This window comes from Falco peregrinus, chromosome 7 (assembly GCF_023634155.1).
Source record: "Falco peregrinus isolate bFalPer1 chromosome 7, bFalPer1.pri, whole genome shotgun sequence".
Taxonomy (NCBI): Eukaryota; Metazoa; Chordata; class Aves; order Falconiformes; family Falconidae; genus Falco; species Falco peregrinus.
Window position 1 is genome coordinate 30,694,979 of NC_073727.1, and position 22,645 is coordinate 30,717,623.

Consider the following 22,645-nt stretch of genomic DNA (forward strand, 5'->3'; position numbering starts at 1 on the left):
TTAAAGAATGATACCATTAAGTTCAGCATAATTTATTTCCAGGAATAGAACATTAACCCATTTAGACTTCTACCTAATGGTCAACATTTGAAAGAAAACAACTTACAACCATTTTTCGCTTTCATACTTGCTGCTAAACATTTACACTTAATTATCTGTGAAAGAGAAGTCTTAGTGAGTCAGAGAACACGTGCTGTTCATAACCTTAAGCTGATAGTTAAACAGGAGAAGAAAAATATTTTGCGCTTTCAGGTTTCTTGATGTTCAATACAATATACATAGGGCGTAAAGCCTCACAGGAGCACATATATCTAAAGACAATTTCCTCATGCTCCTAAACACATGCTCCTTAAGTACGAGTGATCTGATGTGCCAATAACCTATTTCTGCTTTCTGAACTGCCAACCACAGATCAATATCACATTAACTACTTGACTTACAATCCTGTCTGTGTTTTGTTTATTTGTGTATGACTCACACCGAAATATCAGCGCTTAAGTATTTGCCTGAAAATCCTACTGGTTGAAGAGATCCACTTGCATTTACAGCTCAGCATATTTGTAAGTTATTACAGGGCCTGTACCTTAAAATATAGTTATCAGAAAAAGGCATGCCATGTTCCAATTAATCATGGGGTAGGAGATATCCTCACCTGAAGAACAGATAGATACAGGGCATGTCTCGGCACAGGGCCAGAACAGCCAGTGTGCCCAACTCAGTCATTCACTGTTGCCTTTCTCCTAGAGTTGTACCAGACAACAAACGAGAGGCTTTCTGGGAACTAATCAGGAGCTTTATGTTACATTAGCCTGGCATGGAAATGTACACTTTGTCCAAATCCACGAACAAGAATAACCATTAATGAACCAACCAGGTAATCGAAATCAAAAGCATGCCAGCAGGTAAACCTACAGCTGCAGAGCACTCTGCAATCAGAAATTCAATAAAAGGAGCACGGTACCTGCGCTGCATTTTATAGACCAACTTGCCAAGCAACAACAGGAAGATGGGGTTCACCAGTCCAGAAGCCATGTGGCCTGCTGTCAGGAGTCAAGAGTGGTTTAAATCTCAGGTCTCTGGGCCAGGACACAGCATGCTACCTTCCAAATCATTTTAGCAACCACTCCAGTGAACTGAGAAACAATTTACCCATTACAAGGCGCAGAGTGGGTGACCCGGCTATGTTGCTGGTGTCTCCAGATTGGGTCTCACCAGTGGAAATATGACCTTAGGGGGGCAAAAGGGGATTTGACAGAGACATTAGTGCATACGTGAGGCTGACAAATAGATACTTGGGGGAAACTCCATTCCATTCAGTAGAGCAAGGTCCTCGACTGGATGTGTGGGGTCCACTGTGGAACAGATGGCATCTTGCTCTGGTTTAGTAAAAATTCTATTTTTTTCTTAGATGGGTATTCTCAGCTGTGCTGCAGAAAATGGACAAGTAGGGTATTTTTCTCATGCCAAAAAATTACAGTGGAGCAGAGCCAGATAAGATAACCCGTACCCAGGTTTCAGAGTAAGAAAAGAGAGAAGAAATTAGGGCAGACATAATTTACAAATATATATCAAAATACAATAAAAATAGGAGCCCTTAGATCTAGTTTTTCCCTTCCAGAAAACACAGCAGTAATTATGGAAGGCATATGGTGTTTAACAGAAGGGAAAGAGGAAAAATGACTTGCCAATATGCAATTTAGATTGCCAGTTTGGAGAATAGGTGAAGCTGCTATTCCTGCTTAGGCAAGACAGAAAAGCAAAAAAAAAAAAATGTATTAGATACAATATCCAGACCCTATGTTCTGAAAATATTCTAATTTGGTTTTCAGGATTTTCATACCAAAGCTACTTCTGAAACAAGCAAACAGCTTAAACACTGATGAAATACAAGTTCATTTTATAGAGATTTTTAAAAGAATCATGGCCTGGCTAAGGCATGACAGACAGATACAATGCTGCACTATCTAAATACAATACAGCCTTCAGCATATCTTCAGTTGAGGCAAAAACTCAGGTGCAAAGCAAGCAGATGCGATGTCACAAAAGAAATACAGATTAAATGGGGAGAGCTATTTGAAGATAATGGTATAGGACTATGAGACATGTGTTGGATATTCAGTCGAACAACACTAGCCACTGACTAGAAGTAATGTCCAAGATACGTATTACAGAATACTGCAGATAGATTGGATTTGGCCAGTAGGCGGTCTAACTGATTTTCAGGAGTAAAACATCCCAGAATTATATGCACAACCTTGAACCAAAAGAGTTTTTACAAGAGGAAAAAGTAGATTTGAAGATTTGGACAGAAAGATGAGAAGCAGCTAGATACAGGTAAAGCATACCTCTACTATAAACTAAATTATACAGGGCTATTTCCCCAGTTTACAAGGGAGACATCACCGCTACTGCTTTGTATGACCTGGCACATCATCCCCCACTTGGCTACTACATGACACCTGTTTCTGAGATAAATGCTCAGCTGTTCTACCCTTACACTGCTGGCTCTCAGAGTTACATAATTTACAGTGTTCAGCAATACAGTTCCGTACATTCATATTCCGCTCTTCTCAACTACAGTTATTTCTAAGCACTATATTACCTGCATGATTCCGTGACATTTTTTAATTTTGTTAACTGTGCATAAGTTTGCTTTCTATGCTAAAGTGTAAAACCAACTTGCTGAATAAGTCAGAATAGAGTTTAATGCAAGTTTAAATCCGATTATGACATCAAAGGTATTTTCATTATGACAGATTTCAATACAATCCAACATTGCAGAAAAACTGTTCACGAAAGAGAAAAAATAAAGTGTTTAAAAAAACATTTCAAAACTTAGTCAGAACTGTAGCAAATAGCAGAAAATAGTTTAAGTGTTTTATAATGGCTCCCTGGAAATCAGTACTCTTTTTTTAACTCAGCCAGTACCTGTAAATCAAGCTAAGTAGTCCTAAAACACTTACTTGCTTAACTGATGAGAGCTCCGCTAGAAAACCATTACCAAAATACAGCAGTTCTTCACAAAGCTTCTCAGACTCTTCAATGCTACGACTTGAAAAATTGTTTCATCCTATATCAACATTGTTTCAGAACGACATTACAGAAAAAACACAGACACTATTTCCATATTTTAATTACCTGCCAGCCATAGCAAGTCGCTCCCTTCCATTTTCAGTTTCTGTATTTTGTATCATCAGGTTACATCTTAATGGTTATTCAAGCCACAGTTAGCAAAGCTGGCATTTTTTCCAGACATAATCCCATTCAGAAATTTCCCTCCCTCACTGCATTTGTATATATTTTAAAGGAAAACATACCCTCCAATTCAACACTGCTTTTTTTCCCCCCCCTTTTTCTCAATGAAAAAGAATTAATATTTGTCCTTGAAATACCACCCACATAAGAAAAACAGCCTTTTGGTGAAAAATATATGAGAGCAATTAAAAAGTAAGTTTTCTGCAGTGGGATCAAACAGTTTAAAAGATGACATTCACTGATAATGAAGTGATGAGTCTAAAAGGATGAATAGAAGTCGAAATTTTCTGCAAAAGTATTTCAACAAATCCATTACACTTAGATATTCTTAATTTAGAATGAAAAACACTCATAGAAAAGCAGCAAGATCAGTCAGCCAATTTCATTCATTTCTGTTTTAAAAATCAGTCTTTTTTTTAAAAAAAGGCCACTATAAAACCATCTAACACAGTATCACTTATGTCAACATAATTGCTATTTTAAGTTTCCCATTTTTTTGTCTAGACTTGGCTAAATTATTCTTGATACAATCATATCTGTGCTTTCACCAATTTAAATATTTCTTTCTGATTAAAATAAAGTCATGTAGCTATTTGTACTCGATAGAAAAATAAGTCATAATACTCAAAATACAAAGTCTACAAAATTACTGTCCTGTTTCCTTTCAAAATCTATTTCTCTTTATCATTTAAGCTTTCATTATAATTCAAGACTAAAATTTATTCTTAAATCTTCATCTAGTCCACCTTCAAACCTAACCCCCTATTAAATTTTGCCATCTGAAGTGTCATGTTTAATTCAAACATTTAGTTTTACCTAGATGTTTATGATGAAAAGCTGTCTGGTCATTGACCATTTTTTGATTTTTCCATACATAGCCTAGCTAGAAAAAATAATTTAATTCTAAATAAGAGTATTGTATTAATTTTTATATAATTATATCTTTATATAAAATAAATGTCATTTCTATATAATTATAAATAATAATATTTAATTACAAATATCCATAGTTTTTACATAACCAAGAGTATGTAAGACAAGCTGTCTTGCCTTTTAAGGAAAAACAATTTTCCTGGAAGTACTCACTAACATTGAGAACTGAAGCTAGAATTAAAAATTTCAGCTCTTTAAAATTAAAGAGATTTGGTTTTTCTTTTATTTGGAAAGGTGCGGGGAAGCAGGGGTGATAAAGACAGAACAACTGTGGAAATGTAAAAAAACAAAGCCTCTCCATTTCTAAATGTGCTCCAGAGAATATCCAAAGCCATATTTGAGCGCCATCACCTGAAAATGTCACAAGTATTTTTGAACAAAGTGTAAATTGACAATAAAGAAACATTATCTCTCTTCCTTTCAGATTGCTTGTAAACCTGCAATTAATGCATAGTCAGCATTTTATCACTTATACACACTATTTGTTCTTACTGATGAGTCCTCAAGCGTTCAGCTGATGAAAGCATTAGCAAAAGGTTTCTTGTATTCCATTTCCCCAAAGAAAAAGCAGTACTGTACAAGCCAGAGAGAAGGTCTTCCCAGTTTCTCTTCCCTATGAAATCAAAGCTCATGTTCCCCACTCTGCCTGCCAGCAGGTCTTTTCCTCTCAATGTTTGATCTATTTTGATTCCTATTTCCCCCAAGAACTTCTGCAAATTCTACACAATTCCAGTATCTAGTGTTTACTCACAGCAGAAGAGGCTGGTCAGATAAGACTATACCATGCAGCCTCTATGGAGCAAAGATTTCCTCACCAGTGGTTTGAAAGGCACACTGGAAAACAAGTCAATTTCTTGCTCATGGTTGTCTCTCTACTTTCCAGGCTTGTCTGGAAAGCTCCATGCCTTTCCTTCTCTTAAACAAATACGCAGCTATGCAGGAAAGAAATATTCATGAAAAGCATGAACTGCAAGACTCCCAACTTTTTTTATCTTCATCTTTTTTAACTTTACAGAAGGCCTTAACTACAAGTAATCTCTGGAAGTCTAATGATAAATACTAATTTTCCAGATTGGAAAAAAGGAAACCTCAACCAGAAACTTGTCAATTCATGGAACTTCTAGTAACTGTAAAAGAATTTGAGCCACTTCCCCAGAATTATCATGCTACCTTGAAGTAATCTGGAAAAAGTTACCCAGATTATAACCAAAACCCATAAAATTCAAGCTAAGGACTCATCATTAAGCTTCCAGTCTTCTTTTTTGGTTTGAGGTTATAGAAGCCATACTATAAAGCAAGCAGAGCGGCACAGTCTCTTTTGCACAAATCACACCATTTGACAGTTCAAGTTTATTGTCAAAGCTCAGCCTGAGACAAACCTAGAACAAGTTTGCAGTGGTACACTGTCACAGCACTCTCCAAACTATCAAGCTGCAGCAAGGTCTTTCACCATCTCATACCAGCATACTCTTGATGCCAGTCCCTCTGCTGCCTTCTCCTACTCTCTCCTCACCTAGGGCACACACTCTCTTCTCTTCTCTCTGCTCCTTCCTCTTCTCTCTTCCTTGGTTGCTCTCTCTTCCTTGGCTGCCCAACCTCTTAACAAAACCAGCCACAGCTGCACCTTATCTACCTGGGCCAACCGACCGGCCCTGAAGCCAGCCCACAGCTGTTTATTATCAATGTTAGTTAAACCAGCTTCATCCCTCTACAATATCCCCTTTTTCCTTTTTAACATTTCATACCTCATGTTTTTACCAATCATCACAAACCTTTTACAAATAAACCCTTCATACTGTCCTCTACTATTCCTCTATAGTCCACTGGGATACCTACCAGTAACTTACATATCGTGTCTAACATACAATAAAAACCATTTATAATTCTTAGCTATCTCTCAGTATTTACACAATAGTGGCTATTAGTTTTGTCATTTCACACCAAAACCTTAAAGGTTCAACACATTAACAGATATCACATGTATACAAAAATCACAGAAGGGCTGAGGTTGGAAGGCCCCTCTGGAGGCCATCTAGTCCAACTTCTGTGCTCAAAGCATGATCAGCCAGAACAGACTATGCTGGGCCTTTGAATAACTCCTGGGTTTTGAATACCTGCAAGGAAGGAAACTCTCAACCTCTCCGGGCAACCTGTTCCAGCGTTAGCATCCTCACAGCAAAATAAGTGGTTTTTATGTTTAAACAGAATTTCTTATCTTTTAGTTATTGTCTATTGCCTCATCTCTTCATAAGGCACCACTAAGAACATGCCCACTCAGGCTTCTTTTCTTCCTACCATCTGGTATACACAAACATTCATAAGATTGCCCCAAGCCTTCTCTTCTCCAGGCTGAACAGTCCCCATCTCTACCTCTCCTGGTATGACAGATGGTCCAGTCCTTTAATCATCTTAGTGGCCTTTTGCTGGACTTGCTCCAGCATGTCTAGGTCTCTTATACTGGGGAGCCCAGAACTGGACCCAGAAATCCAGGTGTGTTTCACCAAGGGGGAAGGATCACCCCTTGAGCTGCTGGAAACACTCTTTCTAATGCAGCTCAGTATACAGTCAGCCTTCTTTGCCAAAGGCACACTGCTGGTTATGTTCAACTTGTTGTCTGTCGGGACCCCAGGGCCTTTTTGATAAGGCCGTTTTCCAGCTAGTTGATCCCAACCACATACTGATTATGCTGCCCCAGATGCAGGACTTCGCATGAGGTTCCTGTCATTGCAGTTCTCCAGCCTGTTCAGCTCTGAATAGCAGCACACCTATATGTTTGATAAAACAAAGTCACTTGTCCCAGTTTTGCATTGCCTACAAACTTGCTGAGTGTGCATTTTGTCTTGTCATCCAGGTCACTAACAATGTTAAATAGTCTTGTCCTCAGTGTCAACCTCTAGGGTACACCACTAGTGACTGGCCTCAAATTGAGCTTCATGTTGCTGACCAGAACACTTCTAAGCCCACCAGTTCAGCCAGTTTTCAGTCCACCTTAACGTCTACTTATCTAGCATATACCTGGAGAAAACACACAGGCATGTGGCAAACAGCAGTGAATATGTAACTAAATAGTCCCACAAAAAAAAAAAAAAACCTACCACAAAAAAAACCCCACACACCAAACAGTTTTTTCCTTGTCTCTAGTCTACCTATAAAAATACTTAAAATTTGTGCAGTACCTTCTGCCACAAGTTGTCTGAACCATTCAATTAAAAAAGGTGTATACTTTAATAGAGACACTACAATTTTCCTACTTAAAACCTACAAGAAACCAGGTAAAAGCATACAATTGTATTGCTTTGTCCTAAAGCATTCATGCCATTAAATACAGTAAGTGGAATCCTGTGGCTTCTCAACCTGAACACTCAGTTACTGGTCTACAGTCTTATTATTGTTATCCTGTTGGATTTAAACTTCATCAGTGATGTAATCTTCCGGAGAGCAACACTAGTGAATGTTCTTAAAAAAAGCCATCCCATGCAACTGCAGTAAAGGCTTCTACCATTGCTTCTGCTTAGCAGCTAAAATAGAAGAAGCTTATTTTAAGAGTACTTATATTGTAATTATTTGCTAAATTTGACTCTCTTACAATACTTATTTTATTCAACATTAACTCCTACTCTTCCAACAATCCATCATACAAAAGTCTATAGTTAAGACTGTTCAGAATTTTTCACCTCCAACAAAAATTCCCCATACTTAATGGGTCAGTCGAGTAAGGATCTTCATCAAGACCTCAAGTTTTGGGTGTGATGAGCTATCCTAAGAAAATCTGCCATAGCTGATATGGTAGAGGAAGATGATTAAAGGAAAACCAAGAAGTCTCCTTTCTTCAGCACACATTAAAAACTTTTTTTTTAAAATCAGTTCAGAAATATTGGCAATCTTAAATCAAGGAACACAAATCAAATACAAGTAGTCTTGTGAGGAAAAAAAAAAATACTTTCTCAGCACCTGTGTGCAGCTTCACATTAAATAATGAGCTCCAGGCCAGAGACCTTGGAGTAGGTACAGGTCTGTATCATGCACATTTCAGTGTATATATATTCAGTCTCTGAAACAAACATGCCTAGTTTTACCTTCTACTGTAAAAATCTCTATTTTTCTATGACAAGAGAAACAAAAATGTTTCTTGAAAAATGCAAGTAACCTAAATGCAATTACCTAAAAAAAATATAATTAAGAATTATCTACTTAAGCTATACACAAAGCACACATACATACAACACCGAAAAAATATTCTGAGGTGCACTTTAAGACTACTTTATGTATAATGCAGCTTCCAATACACCAGTTTTATTTCCACAGTTAAAAATGATGTCTTAACCTTTTAAGAGACAGTATGGAACAATTTGCTTTGCAGACTAAAACATCTAGCAGCTGACAAGAAATTTGTTGAAAGTTTTCAAATACTTTTTCAAATTTCAATTTCAAGTTTAGCTAGCAAATAGAATTTACGCTTTGGTTTGTTTGTATTTTTAATAACATCACTCTTCAAAAAAGAAAGCACGAGTTATCTCCAGTAATTAATACACTCCTCCCATAGCAGAGCAGGAAAGGTTCTAAGAAAAAGGACAGATTTTAATATCTAACTTTGTGTTCTGCTTTCAGCAGATCCTCTCCCTAACTCTAACCTATACTTTAGGAGAACTTCTGTGGCTTTCTACCTATAGTTTAAGGGTTAGAAAAAACATTACAAAGGCAAACACAAGTATGTAAGAAAAGACCAGCTATACGTTTCATATACCCCTGAGTCATCATGTAATAAATCAGTGACCTGAAGTAAGTAAAATTAATCAAAACACTTCAAGTGTGCTTATTTTCACAGAAAAGAACATGCAAGAGTTGACCAAAAAGGACATATGATTGAAAATTCCACTGTGATAAAACACAGACTTGCAAAAATAATCTTTCACAGCCCTCTAATGAACAGTAATGGCTTAGGTATTCATCCTGCATCCAACTTGAATCAATACTTCCTCCTGTTACAAACAGGTTTAGCATATACTTACAACTGCAACTCCCCGCCTTGTGTGGGGACAGCTGCAGACATATCAACACTCAGTCAAAGCCCCTTTTCAGTTTTGGGATGGTAACCTCTATTAATCAGGTTATGCCAGAAATAAACATTACAAATCTGTAGCACAGTTAGCTTTAGGCAATTTCCTAAGACAGTTAAATCTTGAGAAGCAAACTGAGGTAAAAAAAATAAAAAAAATTTAGTGACAGATGTACAGATTCTCCAATCTACCTCCTAGTGAGAAAGAATCCCATTTACCCACTAATCATCTATCTAGAATATAGTTTTACACATCTGCTATGTGCTTAGACCTTAAATTGCTGCAAGGAAAACAGGATAGGCCAAAGGGCTATTCCAAGTTGTGTTTTAGTCTCTGAGCTGCATTTGCTTACAGATTTATTTCTTGAACTTTTGCATATTTTATTTGAGTCTTTCAGGTATAGACATCCCTAGAGGAATTTAAGGTAGTCAATTTGTATTGCATCTGTTTGCGGGTATTTAGACTTTGTGCAACAATGCACTGGAAGTTCTCGCAGCTGAACAACCGACTTTACATTGAGGAGATAATAGTAGCTTGCCCTTGGCAAAAAAAAAACACATCAAAGATCTTCACTCTACAAGAATTGCTCCATGCACAAACAAATTTATTTTCTCTCTGAAAAGTGACAGTAAGTTCAGAGCTACCCAAAACAAGAAGTAGAAACACCTAAGTGGAGAAAGAGTGAAAAAGGTAGTCATCTTATAGACCTGTATCACTGTTTTTGATTAATCACCAAAATAAATAAGCAGCATATAATTTCAGGATGCAATTTCCTGTTCTTTTGAAAACTACACGGGCTTTTGAATCTAAAATACTTTGGGCAACATCCAGAAATAAAATACATCCCTTTAATGAATTTAATGACAAGACAACTGCATTTCCAACTTCTGAAAATCCTTAAAAGGTAAGAATAATAAGGTATTTATTTGAGAAAATAATAAAACCAAGGATAAATCCTGTTTTGTGTTGTATATTCTCTAAATCAGCTTTAGGAAATCAAACTTGAACCCCTTTTAGAATCTTGACAATATAAATAAAACGCTGCTGCTCATTTAAATATTAGCAAATTAAGAACTGTTTGAGAACTGACAGAACTCCCTGAAAAATACTACTGCTTGTTTTTGTTTTCACTTCTTTGGTTTTTTTGTCAGGCTTTTGGGAATCCACGACAAAATGGCATGGCAAACATTTTCAGAGAAATAAGTCACTGCACTTACTTTCAAAGTGTTCAGTGCAATCAGTGTTACGGCTCACCACACTGACTACACAAAAGGACTGGGCAATAGTAGTTATACAAGTAGAGCCTCTAAAGAGATCTTGCTAGTAGGGAAACACTGGTTTGCATAAGAGGAAGTAAAACTTACTCGCTTTTGACATCAGTGCCAGTGAAGAGAAACGTCGAGGCGGCCCTACGTTCCGCACCAAGGAGAGGCGCGGGGTGTCACCGGGCCCCTGTTCAGCACCACAGACAGCGGCAGGCTCGCACCCATCGCCCCCCCCCCCCGCCCGTTCAGCACCAGGAGAGCGGCCGGCTGCCGCCTCTTCCCGCCCCCGCGACAACGGGACAAAACGGGGCAAGAGAAAAATTCACCACAGTTCCAACAGAACTGACAGGCAAAGCGTCAGACAAGGCTCTGCTTCACGAGTCTTCCAACAAAAGCACGTACAGCCTCAGACTTCGATAAAAAGATATATCAATGTTTATACCCCATCCCTGGGAGTGTTCCAGGCCAGGCTGGATGGGGCTGTGAGCAACCTGGTCTGGTGGAAGCTGTCCCTGCCCATGGCAGGGGGCTTGGAACTAGATGACCTTTAAGGTCCCTTCCAACTCAAACCACGCTATGATACCATGATTCTATGATTCTTTGATTTAAAAAAAAAGTTCTTATAGATAAACTTCAGACTACTCTAAATTCTTTGACAAACATCTGGGCTTTTATGCTTCCCAGACAAGTGAATTATTTCTTTCTGTACACCTGAGCAAATTCTTCCTTTTTCTTTAAGGACCTATAAAGAAACCCATTTCCATACATGCAAACAGAAAAGGGTCAGAATTAGTAGCAAATCTAGTGTCAAATAAAGCACATCAATCAGGACTTGAATTAGATTTTTTTTTAAGGGACCACATTTACCAAAATTGCATATAGGCAAATAAAGAAGCTACAGTTTATGACCACTATGTAACTTCTTTGATATCATATAGCAAGAGGACATGCTACTTCTGTCTCCAACTTCACCAACTAAGTTTTCTGAAAGCAGGGGATATAGTTTCCGTCAGAACCAGGGAGCATAGACCCATAAGAAAAAAGAAAACAAAACCCCAAAACCACACTGCAAACAAAACCACAACAAACCCCAACACATTTCACAATTGCCATTAGAGAAAAAAAAGTCTATTACATAAAGACCTTTGTGTCCCATCTTGTCCTTCCCCCCCCAAAAAAAAAAATAAAATCTGGGATTTGGAATATAGTTTATTCTAGAGCATCAACTCATACCTATGGAAAAGAATGCAAACCAACAGAAGCTCAGCTTGCTTCAGGCTCTTCACTTGTACAGAAGGTGTAAGGATACTTGGTAAAGCAGTGCCTGCCCAAACATAAATGGCATTTACTACAAGCTCATGTATTAGGAATTTGTAGGCAAGGCAGAATATACCCACCACACCAAACTGTGAATGGTCTATACTGTGGATTGAAATGTGTCAAAGTGTGAAGCAAAGCATGAAAATTAAGAAAGGCAAGACAAGAACCATGGGCGTAGAGAAAATGGCCACAGAACATTCCCAGATCAACTCAAAGAACACAAACTGATCTTCATGTCAAAGTCCAGTCTCTGTTTTAGCACACATTTTTACAAATTCTATCTCAGCATAAAGCAAACAGCCATATGCTTTAAAACAAAAAAAAAAAAAAGACTGATTTTTATGGCATAGGAACTTATTGGAGCTATAAGTTAATGCTATAATGTTAGATACAATATGGAAAGCTAGTAACAACCCAACCATAATAATCAAAAATTTCAAATAGAATGCTACCACTCAATGGCACAACACCAAAAGTAGTATATATTACTATGTTGTCAATACAGTTTAATGTTGGAAAGAGATATCTATAGATTTTTAAGGCATTTCAAAATTGGTTTTAGCCTGTAAATATATCCTTGATTACTTATTACTACCAGCTACAAACAAACTGTATTTGTTAAAGCGTGAAACCTATACTTACAATTACACAAAGGAGATAAGTCCTTTACCCCAATCTTTATTACAGAAATAATTTACCATTGTTTTCTTTTGTCAAATTTTAAAAGGACAAAGACAGTCATAGGAGATTACTGAAATACTTTTTAGTACAACCTATCCAAACATATCAGCATTCATACTGCAAAATACCAGATCTGAGAAGGCAGCGTCAGACACTCTTTACTGAAAGTTATAGCTTTCAGTCATGTTGTGAACAAAAGCATTGCTAAATTAAAAATCTCTGGATTATAGCACACCTGTTTTCTAAACATATTACAATTCAGGTTTCTAGAAATGAAATTTTAGGAAACTGGCTGGAAAAATTAATGTCATAAAAATGAAAATAGAAAGCTAGTATTCCTTATAATCATCTCATGCTGCTACTTTAAAATGAAAGACAACATTTTAGTTAAGCAGTATCTTGAAAAAGGAGGACTCAATGAACTTTTCAACAATAGCTATTGTTTAAAGGCTGTCATTTTAAGCCTCGCCAAGCGACAGCCTCAGCAAAAGCTGTTCTTCGTCAGAGCCTTCTAGATTCAGTTAAAAAAGCCTGACCGAGGAAACAGAACCAGGTAATATGCATTAAGTAGGACAAGATGGTGAATAGCTTTAGTCTGTTTTTGTTTCTTCTGGTTATTTTTGGAATGCAATGCCTTTGGTTATTGGTATGACATTGGTCATTAGAAGAATGCATAGAAGCCTGGCTTACTACTGCCAAACTTGTATCAGCCGAAAGACATACATATTTGATTTCATAGTATTACATTGAAATTTGCTGGATTTCTTTAGCAGTAAGCCTGCAAAGAGTAAGAACAAGTTAGTTACTATCTAAGTAATGCCCCCCCCTCCTCCATACAGTTAAAAGGAGAGTATAGTTTTCAATGGAGACTTGGAGGGGTGGGGAAACAGTAGTATCAGTGACAAAATTACTGTTTTTATTAAAGCCAAGCCCTGAGTTTAGAAAATGAGATAATGAAAGAATTTCAGTGGTTAGAAGCTACTGTACCAATACAATGACTTACTACAAAAAAATATTTCTACATGTGTATTAGATGCAGTATGCACCCAATTATACTTCCAGACATTAAAAAACAAGGTATGTGCAACCAATATGCTGCATGAAACACAGAAATATCCAGACAATGCTGTTACTAAATACAGTTTTACAGTGTTTAAAGAAAATACAGAACCACTATGACTAAGTTGCAATCTGACTTCTAAAGTGGTAAGACTCTTCATGTTGAAGTAACTTCTTTGCACATCCACGATATTCTAGACACACAAAAAAGACTGTCTTCTGTTGATTCATTTTTATAAAACTTGACAAATCAAAACTCCTTGCAGGACTGAATAATTCAAAGCACTGTGTCCATGCTCATTTACAAGTGTAGAAAGAAATTAATCTATGAATACCTTGTACTATTGGAGTTGAACCATTGATTTTCTTTTTCAAATATACATAAAAGACACTCCTGTTTACAACTTTCACATTTGAAGGAAAGCATTTCCATATTATTTTCATAACTCTGAGCTAGCACTTTCTTGATTTTATCTAAATCAAGATAATAGCAAAAGCCTTCTTTCATAATGCAGTACTTCCCTGAAAACAGCATCATCATCAAAAAAACTAATATCAAACTAGATTTCAAATGGTTTTAATTTTTTCCATAGGATTTATATCATTTTATGTAAAAAACTGATGAAGGTTGACAGATTTTAAACTTTATGGATGTTGCAGTAGCAGGATTCATTTATGGCCTGCATGTTCTTTCTTCATGACTTTTCTAATTTTGACATGTTTGGTAACATTGAACTTTGTACTAAAATCCTTATCTTTCATGTTTTCTTTAAATATCTATAATGTACTGATGTATCAGATTTAACAGCTGAATTACATATTAAAGCAACAACATCTATAGTTTTCCAGCTCCTTGTAACTATTATTTAATTATAGCAATAAATATGAATAGGCATAGAACAAGAATCAATCATATAGAACCATAGAATCATTTAGGTTGGAAAAGACTTAAGATCATCAAGTCCAACTGTAAACCTAATACTGCCAATTCTACCATTAAACCATGTCTCTAGGTGCCACATCCTATTATGCATCCTCTCACCCGATTTATTTGTCTCATGTTGATTACTCTTTTGGATTTTTTTAAAATGTGAAAGAAAAAAACCCACAAACCAAAACCACAAACCCCAAAACAATCTTAGAGAAGCTAATATATGCACAAGCTTATTAAAGAGACATTTTAGACTAGTAGCTTATGTAAGTGTGTGATCAGACAAGTTTTTCAACAACATCACACTTTCAAATACACACATATACAGAAAATATCTTTAGAACATTAAACTGTCAGTGGTGTCAGAAGAACTGAGAGTTAACAGACAACCATTAAGACTATGCAAATAGAGAGCAAAGGAAATTCATGAGTTAGTTTTTTTTAATGTTCAAAATATTTCATTCTTTTCCCATGTCTTTCTTCTTGATGTCTTGTGACAAAAGACTGTAACGTCATTGACCCAATTCATCCATACCAGAACACTGACCTCTAAAATATACCTGTATCAGGTCCATTTACCAGCCCTGCAGTCTCACCTTATAGGTGTGCAATTATAATGAATGGAAGAACCATTACAGGGGATACATGGCCCTGAGGTCTTCAAAGTATCAGAATAATTAACTGTTTTCAACTAGTCCCAATTGGGAAAAACCAGCATTAAGTAAGAATTCCCAGACTCTGCTTCAGGACTGACAATTTTTATTTTTTTTTTTCCTCTTCCTGCTCTCTTCTTTCAGAGACAAAGAGCATATTAACTAAAATGCCACATTCCATGATTTTTGTCCTACAAAACATGGAAGGTAAGACAGACCTCTTCAGGTCTAAATCGGAAGCCACAGCTGCTTTAAAGCAACTCTGAGTGCTTCAACTAGCAAGTATTCAGATAAAGACAATAACTGGTGATTTTATTTATGATCTGAAGAAAATTTTGAGAGCCTGAAAGCTCTACTTAGCTTTTCTGAACTATACCAGATGGTATTAAAGACTTGCCATTTTTATCTAGTCCCATCTTTGTCCTTATACCATCATGGGGACAAAAAACTCTCTTCTGTGAATATCCCTTGCTAAAACTGTAACTACTGCAGAACATGGACACAGAACATCACATGGACAGAGTCAGAAAGGGAATATGGAGAGACTATACTAGCATGATTAGTGGAAAACCTTAAGATACTTGCTTCAGAAATACTGTGGTTTTATCTTTCAGTGCTACCTTCAGTCTCTCCCTCCTTAGAGGGCTGACTTCTTAATTGTCTTTGGAATAATTAATGCAAACCAAAAATAAGTATCTCTAAAGAGACGTAAAAAAATATTAATATCTAATATTACATTTTCACACCTTCTAGTCTTTGAAAACCATTTTTATGTAATAACAAAATATAGCATTTATTCCCACATTACCAGTCAGAAGCATATGCAAAAATCCTGGCATTCAAATATGTACTCAAATCACACCCGCCTCAAAATTTCAGTTCTTTTCATGCAGTCCTAGAACTGTTAGCAAATATTGGCCTACTGCCAATGTTAACACACATTGGAGAGATGACATAAGGTTGCTTAAAAAACTAAAACTCGTTTTTACAAAGCTGTTAATGGCATCAGCTACCACATGCTGACAGCTAACATCAAAACAGTTCCACAGGGTTTTTTAGATTCTCATTTCTTCCCTATTTGTAAGGTCTCTTCTTTTAAGTTTTCTTATAGTCCTATGCCAAATGAACATTGGCCTTCGGCAAGAGGCTTAGTTGTTTTGTTTCCTGAGGCAGAATACTTCCAAACAAAAGCTGACAAAGCTTTGTTAGAAATATTTTGTTAAAAAATCATTGATATAAGTTAAACCCTATAGCTCTTACTTCCATAGCACTGCATTCTGTGATAGCCGAGGGAGACCTCTGACTATCCCAGCAAAAAAGTCCACACAATAAGAAGCATAAGCATCTGAATTCAAGATCATCAACTTTGGACTTCACTCTTCAAAATAAATTTACTATCAACAAGCAACTCACTGTGTTAATTGCTACATTAACATCATACTTCTCTCTAATGCAGGAAGATAGAAAGACAAAGGAGAAATGTTATTTAAAAAAAAGCAGTTTTGCAAATTTACACAACAAGCTGGCAGCAGAGTTGAGAACAGAACTGTGATCTCAGGGGTCCCAAATTCTAGTTTATTGTTTACTTAAGTATGGTGCAACTTGGGTAACTTTGTTGCCTTAGTCTTTGAATGAGCTGAGTGGAACCTTTCCAAAACTGAACCATCCAGCTCTAAGCATGTACCAAGGGAAAAAGACTGAAGTACAGTTTTCCTTTTATTGAATAGAAATGATCACTGTAGGGTACCTATCATTAGCATGGCACTTACAGACTCTTCTCCAGTTGATGTAAAGTTTCTGGAACAAGTATCATGCAACCAAATCAATCCTGAAGATTCTCAATGCATAATCCCAGCTTGGATCATGCAGTTATTCCATAGAAGTCAAAGTTTTATGTTGATGTCACAAAGCTTGCACAACAGACTTTGAGAAATCCATATCCTGAATGTGTCTGCAATCACAAATATTCAAGCTTCAAACTACAGCACAAAAAGCAAAAACAACCCACACACAACACCCAAACCAAAAACACTTGAACTTGTACTCTTCTGGCAACTGTAAAAACTAACCCCATTCTTCCCTACTGATGTAAGCATAGCAGCAACTTACTTTTTGTTTTTTTATTCCAGTTGTCTTATGCAAACTAATTAAATATATATATGCATAACTTCATCTGCAGCAGGCACAATTCAGCACTGCATTAGCACTCCAGCATACAGTACTACAAACACATACATGCAACCTCATTATCACAGTTTATTTCTTGTTGGCTTTAATCTTCGTGTCAGATGCTACTTTATCCCCAAACTGGTACACAGACCTTTCAAAACACCTAAAAATAAGGAGCTTATGCTGAAGAAAACTATTTAAAATTGCTTCAGTTACAATTTACTGGAGTCTTTAAACATGAAATGGAGTATCATCTTATCTTTAAAGCTGCATTTCTAACTACTTGTTTTGCCTTCCCCTGTGCTTTAAGCATGTTAAAGTTAAATCAACTAAGTCTTCCCATCCCCACCCAAAAGTAAAAATAAAGTTAACCACTTCAGAAGTACTGTGCTTAGTGAAGTGGTTTTGTATCTTATTTAGCCTCATTCTGAACTACTGATTAAATCTAGTTATTAAACAAATTTCACCTTTTCCTTTGTGTTCCTGCACGGTTTTGACTGAAACATCAGAACCTCTCTAAGTAACATGAATTCATAACAGAGGAATCCTAATTTTGGAATTTTACATTTACTTCATGAGTGACCTGCATCTTCTGTGGGGAAAGCATTTTATTCTGCTGTTACTCACAGCTTGTAATACAAACTGTACAAGGAAAATAAAATAAAAAAACCAAACTATTAAGTCACATTTCTTTTATCACAAGACAGAAGATGTCTGGAAAACTTAACTATGTGCATCCCTTTGGCAATGTCCCATACATATTTAGATTTCCTTTTACCATGCTATATTGGTAGGTTTGTTTTGACCTGGTAAAGCACCTGACTTCAGCTCTAAATCCACTGAGAGACTTAGTGTATCTTTAAGGCAGTCTTAGAGAAGAGTTGGAAGACAAAAAATAAATAAATGGGGAAAACAGTCAGAAGGTGTGCAAGAAGTGTCTTATATCTATAAATATAAATAAAAGACATGAAACAATTGGAAAAGCCCAATTAAGAATTGGTATTCTTAATAAGAATAATTAAGAAGATTACTGAAGAGGAGTTCTATACACATAAATTAGTAAGCATTTGACAAATGCTAGAACAGCACAAATTGGTCAAAAAACACCTTCACAGAAACAGCCCAATACATTTTTTTGCATCAGTTTTATTCCAGGAAATGCAAAGTTAAGTTAATTCTTCTCTGACAGTTAACTCTCGCTTACAGAAATTAAGTATCACGTTTATCTTTCTTCCCCTGTAGCTTGAGTCCTTTCTCAAGGATTAATTTCTGCAGCCATCTATCAAATCAGGCTTCAGATTCTAGAGCAGGTAATGAAGTTTAGATTATACTTTACCCAGAAGTTTCTACACCTTTTTAAGCCTCCCTTTCTGAAAAGTCAAGTAAGAAACAGAAACATAGGACCCAAACCCTCCAACTATAAAACTGTCAAAACTTACACCTCTACCTCAATGAAATTAATGCTACAGAACACTTTTAATCATCTTTAAATTCTTAATTTTATTGTTACAATAGGTGCAAGAGATGCATTTTTACTATACATCCTGTTTTACATGTAAAAATGCTGTTCTTCACTCCAGACCTTCAGTCAGTACAAACATCAGCTGATTTTTTCAAGGTTTCTCCCTAAAACCTGAAACCAGAACACAAACACACCAACTAAAACATTACCAGAATCCACAAGTCACTGGGAAATAAATACAAGATTCTGGTCTCCTGCAAAAGTCTAATTCACACATAAACTCCTTGTACAAACACATAGTTTACAGTTATTTAAAATACACCAGCAGAAGACAATTCATAGGTTTTACTTGCAGTATTCTGAAGTCCTCAGCAGGACAGAGATGGACACAGTTTCTAGAGTTTTAGAACTGTACGATGGATCATAAAAAGACAAGCTTATGAAAACCCCAGGATATACTTTCACTCTCTTCACATTTCCCAGTACAAATTCAAAATATTCCAGCACCACACATGTAAATCCATATTTAACTCAGACCCACCTCAAGGTATCTAAACACACAATAACCGGGAGAGCACAGGGCACATGCCCAGTGATGTGGAACTCATGGGTATACACGAATGACTTCACAACAGAAGGGGAATGCTCTTTCTGAGATCAACTATAAACTGCTGGGTAAATTCCTAAAGAAAGAAAAATATATCTGGAGACACACAAGTGAAACTTATTCTTGGAAAGTATTACTTTGCGTATGTACTAGGCCTTAAAGTAAGTCTAAAATATATTTATGGTCTCTAGGTGATTTTTGTACCTTTCAGGACAACAAGTCTATAGTAACATCTTTAATTCATCATTTGGATGCCCATAGAGTAAAAAAAGAAATTCTTCAGCTTATTTCTACTTTTCTTTGTATGAAATTGTAATTTTAGTTCCATCAGTGTTAACATATAAAGAAATTGGACTCTGAAGTCAAAGACAAGATAAAATACCCCTCAGCCATCAGTTTTCCAGTACATTAACGTGCACAGTGTGCCATGGTAATACTATTTTTAAATATGAACCGTCTCCACTGTGAGACTGCCAGCAGTCTTCATTCTCTTTATTCTTAGTTCCAATGAAATGTCACCTTCATCCATTTCAGCATGTATTTGAAGAGTACTCGCAGTTCCCACAGTGCTTTTAAGTTACCCTGAAGTGTTTTAGCTATGTAATTTTTGACAGAAGTAATTTCTTTTGCTTCCTCTTTAACAAGGAGAATCTGCCTTTCACTTCCTAAACAATGCTATTCACCCACGTCTCTAGCATCCTTTAAGAGATACTACAGCGCCCAAGATTTTTTTTTAGGCTGTTCCAAGTAAATCATAGCTACAACTGCATCTGAAACATGGGGCCCATTGGCCTTACCAATATGCTTTTGAAACACCTTGTAGCTTGACCCCACAGCCTTTAATAAAGATACATTGTATTTCCTATACCGGGGATGATACAATGAAAACTGTTCCATCAGCCATAACAAGACCAGAGAGACTCTCACACTTCACCCTCAGCATCAAAGGCATTCGAGATGCTACCAGACACGCTAAATAACGGTACTTCTCTCCAGTGGAAGGCGAACAAGCACGGCTGGGATTTCTCCGTTTAAAAAGACTCAGAGCCTGGCTTACAGAAGACCTGGAAGAGAAGCTACTATTCCCACAGGATAAGCAGCGAGTCTCAGCCTAGCAGCGGGGGATGGTCCCCCCGCGCCCGGGCACCGGCCTGTGCCGCGGAACCCAGACCGAACCGACGGACCGGGGCCGCCGCACCGCGCCCGGCGCCAGCTGCTGCCCGGGCACAGCCCGCCGGGGTGGCGGCCAGCGGCCGGGGGAAGCGGCCGGGAGGACGAAATCGCAGGCGGCGGAGGGGCGGCCGCGGCTGCCGCTGCCCGGCGGGGGACGCGCCCTCACCTTGGTCAGCTGCGCGATCTTCTTGCTCATTTTGAAGTGCAGGTCCGGGCCGTGCTCGGCACCCAGCCCCGCCGGGGCCGAACCGGAGCCGAGTTTGCCCGCGCCGGGCGCGGAGCCGCCGCCGTAGCTGTGCTGCGGCTGCTGCCAGCCCGTCCCCGGGGTCGCCATCTTCACCGCCCGGCCCCTGCCGCTGCTCGGGCTCCGCTGGCACCGGCCCTACCGGGGAGCCGCGCCGAGGGCGCCCCAGCCGCAAACCGCCCCGCGGCCGGCCCCGGGCGCTTCCTACAGCCGCCGGCCCCGGGCTGCGGCGCCAACCCCTCGGGGCGCTGCGAGAGCGGGCGCCGGCCGCCAATCTTCCCTCTCCCCGTCCGCTCCACCCGGCACCGGGCGGGGGTCCGGCCCGGTCCTGGAGCGGCGGGAGGCCGGGCGGCGGGGGCGGGCGGGCCGTACCCGGTGCCGGGCTGCCGCCGGGCTGTTTACGCCGCGCAGCCCCCGCGTCACTCGCCGGCCCCGCCCCCCGCCCGCAGCCTGCCGCCCCCGGAGCGGCTGGGGCCGCGCGCGCCGCACGAGGACGGGCGAAGGAGCGCGAGCGCCGGCCGGCGGGGCCTCGCCACTCCCCTTCCCCCGGCAGGTGCGCGCGCTGCCTTCCCGCCCCCGCCTCCCCCGGCAGCTGGCGGCGGCGCACGGAGCCGCTACCGGTCGCTCGCGGCTCCTCCCGCGGGCGTAGGCGGGGAGCGCCCCTCCCGCCGGCTCGGCAGGGGGCACGGCGCCCCGCGGTGGCCGGGGCCGGGGCCGGGACCGGGCCGGTGCAGAGCCCCGCACCGCGGGGGCGCCGCGGCACCCGCCCGCCGTGTGTCGGTGCGCAGAGGGGTGCGGTGCTGTCGGCCCCTGCGTACGCGCGGGTCCGCGGCGGCCTAACTGCGGTTTTCTCACAGTAGTAAGTGATAGGGACAAGCAGAGTCTTAAAATCGACCTAAGTAGTACGTCAGATAAGCACCTGACTGCACAATTACCTCAGGTTTTGAGGGAAGATGCAACCCAGACTCGCCGATAGTGGGGCGGCCCGCCACCCGCCGGGGCTGGCGCTGCCTGCGCCCACCGCCTGTGAGGGGCCGGAGCAGAGGTCCCTGCCAGAAGGGATTCAATCTGAATATCGCACATGCTTTTCTTTTGGATGTGACTGCTCTCTTCTGTTTCCACCCTGTGCAACTCCTGAGATTAGCCACCCTCTTTAACAATTTAATGTCTCTTTGCCAGGCTTTGACCTTTTGAGAATATATATAGATACTAATGTGGTTGGGCACATTTGATTTCCTGATTCACAGCCTCTGCACTCATCTCTTAAGAGTCCTTAGTGCTTACCCTGGGTTGGGTAGTGTATCTTTTTACTGCCTTTTTTCTGCTCTAAAAATGCCATATTTGCCTGCATTCTTTGTAGGCAGACAGAAATATCTAAGAGAGAAACCACAAAAATACATTGCTAAATCTGTTGTTCTCAATAAGATTATGGAGAAAAGTACACTGAGAATTTGCAAATGACAGGTGGAATAGTAAGTTAGAAGAAGACATCCATATTACAGAGTAAAGTGCCTCACTTGCTAAGAGAGATTCATGCTTATATAGTATAATAAATAACCAACTACACATGAACTGCCAGTGCAAACCTGAGGTCGTGGGGCAAATGTGATTCCCTGATGTACAGAGGGGACACTATTCAGAAGGTATAGTTAGATGTTGCTACTTTTTTACATGTTGTTCGTGAGAGTTCAAGACAAATACTTGCAGCAAGGTCTGGGGTCTAATTTCCACGCATCAGCACACTGGGAAGGCACTCAAGAAAGGACCAGAAGAACTGCAGAGGTTCTAGAAAAAGTCTCATATATTGAAAGACATAATAAACCCAAACTATTTTGA

General features: G+C 39.2%; 1 protein-coding gene across 10 annotated transcripts in view; it reads right to left on the reverse strand.

The window, feature by feature from the left end:
• FAM184A (family with sequence similarity 184 member A) overlaps positions 1–21,221 on the reverse strand; it is a 77,490-nt gene extending 56,269 nt beyond the window's left edge. For 8 of the 10 annotated variants that reach the window (XR_008748036.1, XR_008748037.1, XR_008748035.1 and 5 more), the window contains exon 1: positions 20,732–21,221. Coding sequence is in view for 7 of the 10 variants with exons in the window: in XM_055809895.1 (XP_055665870.1) it covers positions 20,732–20,899 (168 nt within the window). In the remaining 3 variants the exon portion in view is untranslated. The remainder of the gene's footprint in view (positions 1–20,731) is intronic. The other 2 variants (XM_055809893.1, XM_055809892.1) reach the window with 1 other exon arrangement.
• Positions 21,222–22,645: the final 1,424 nt, after the last annotated feature.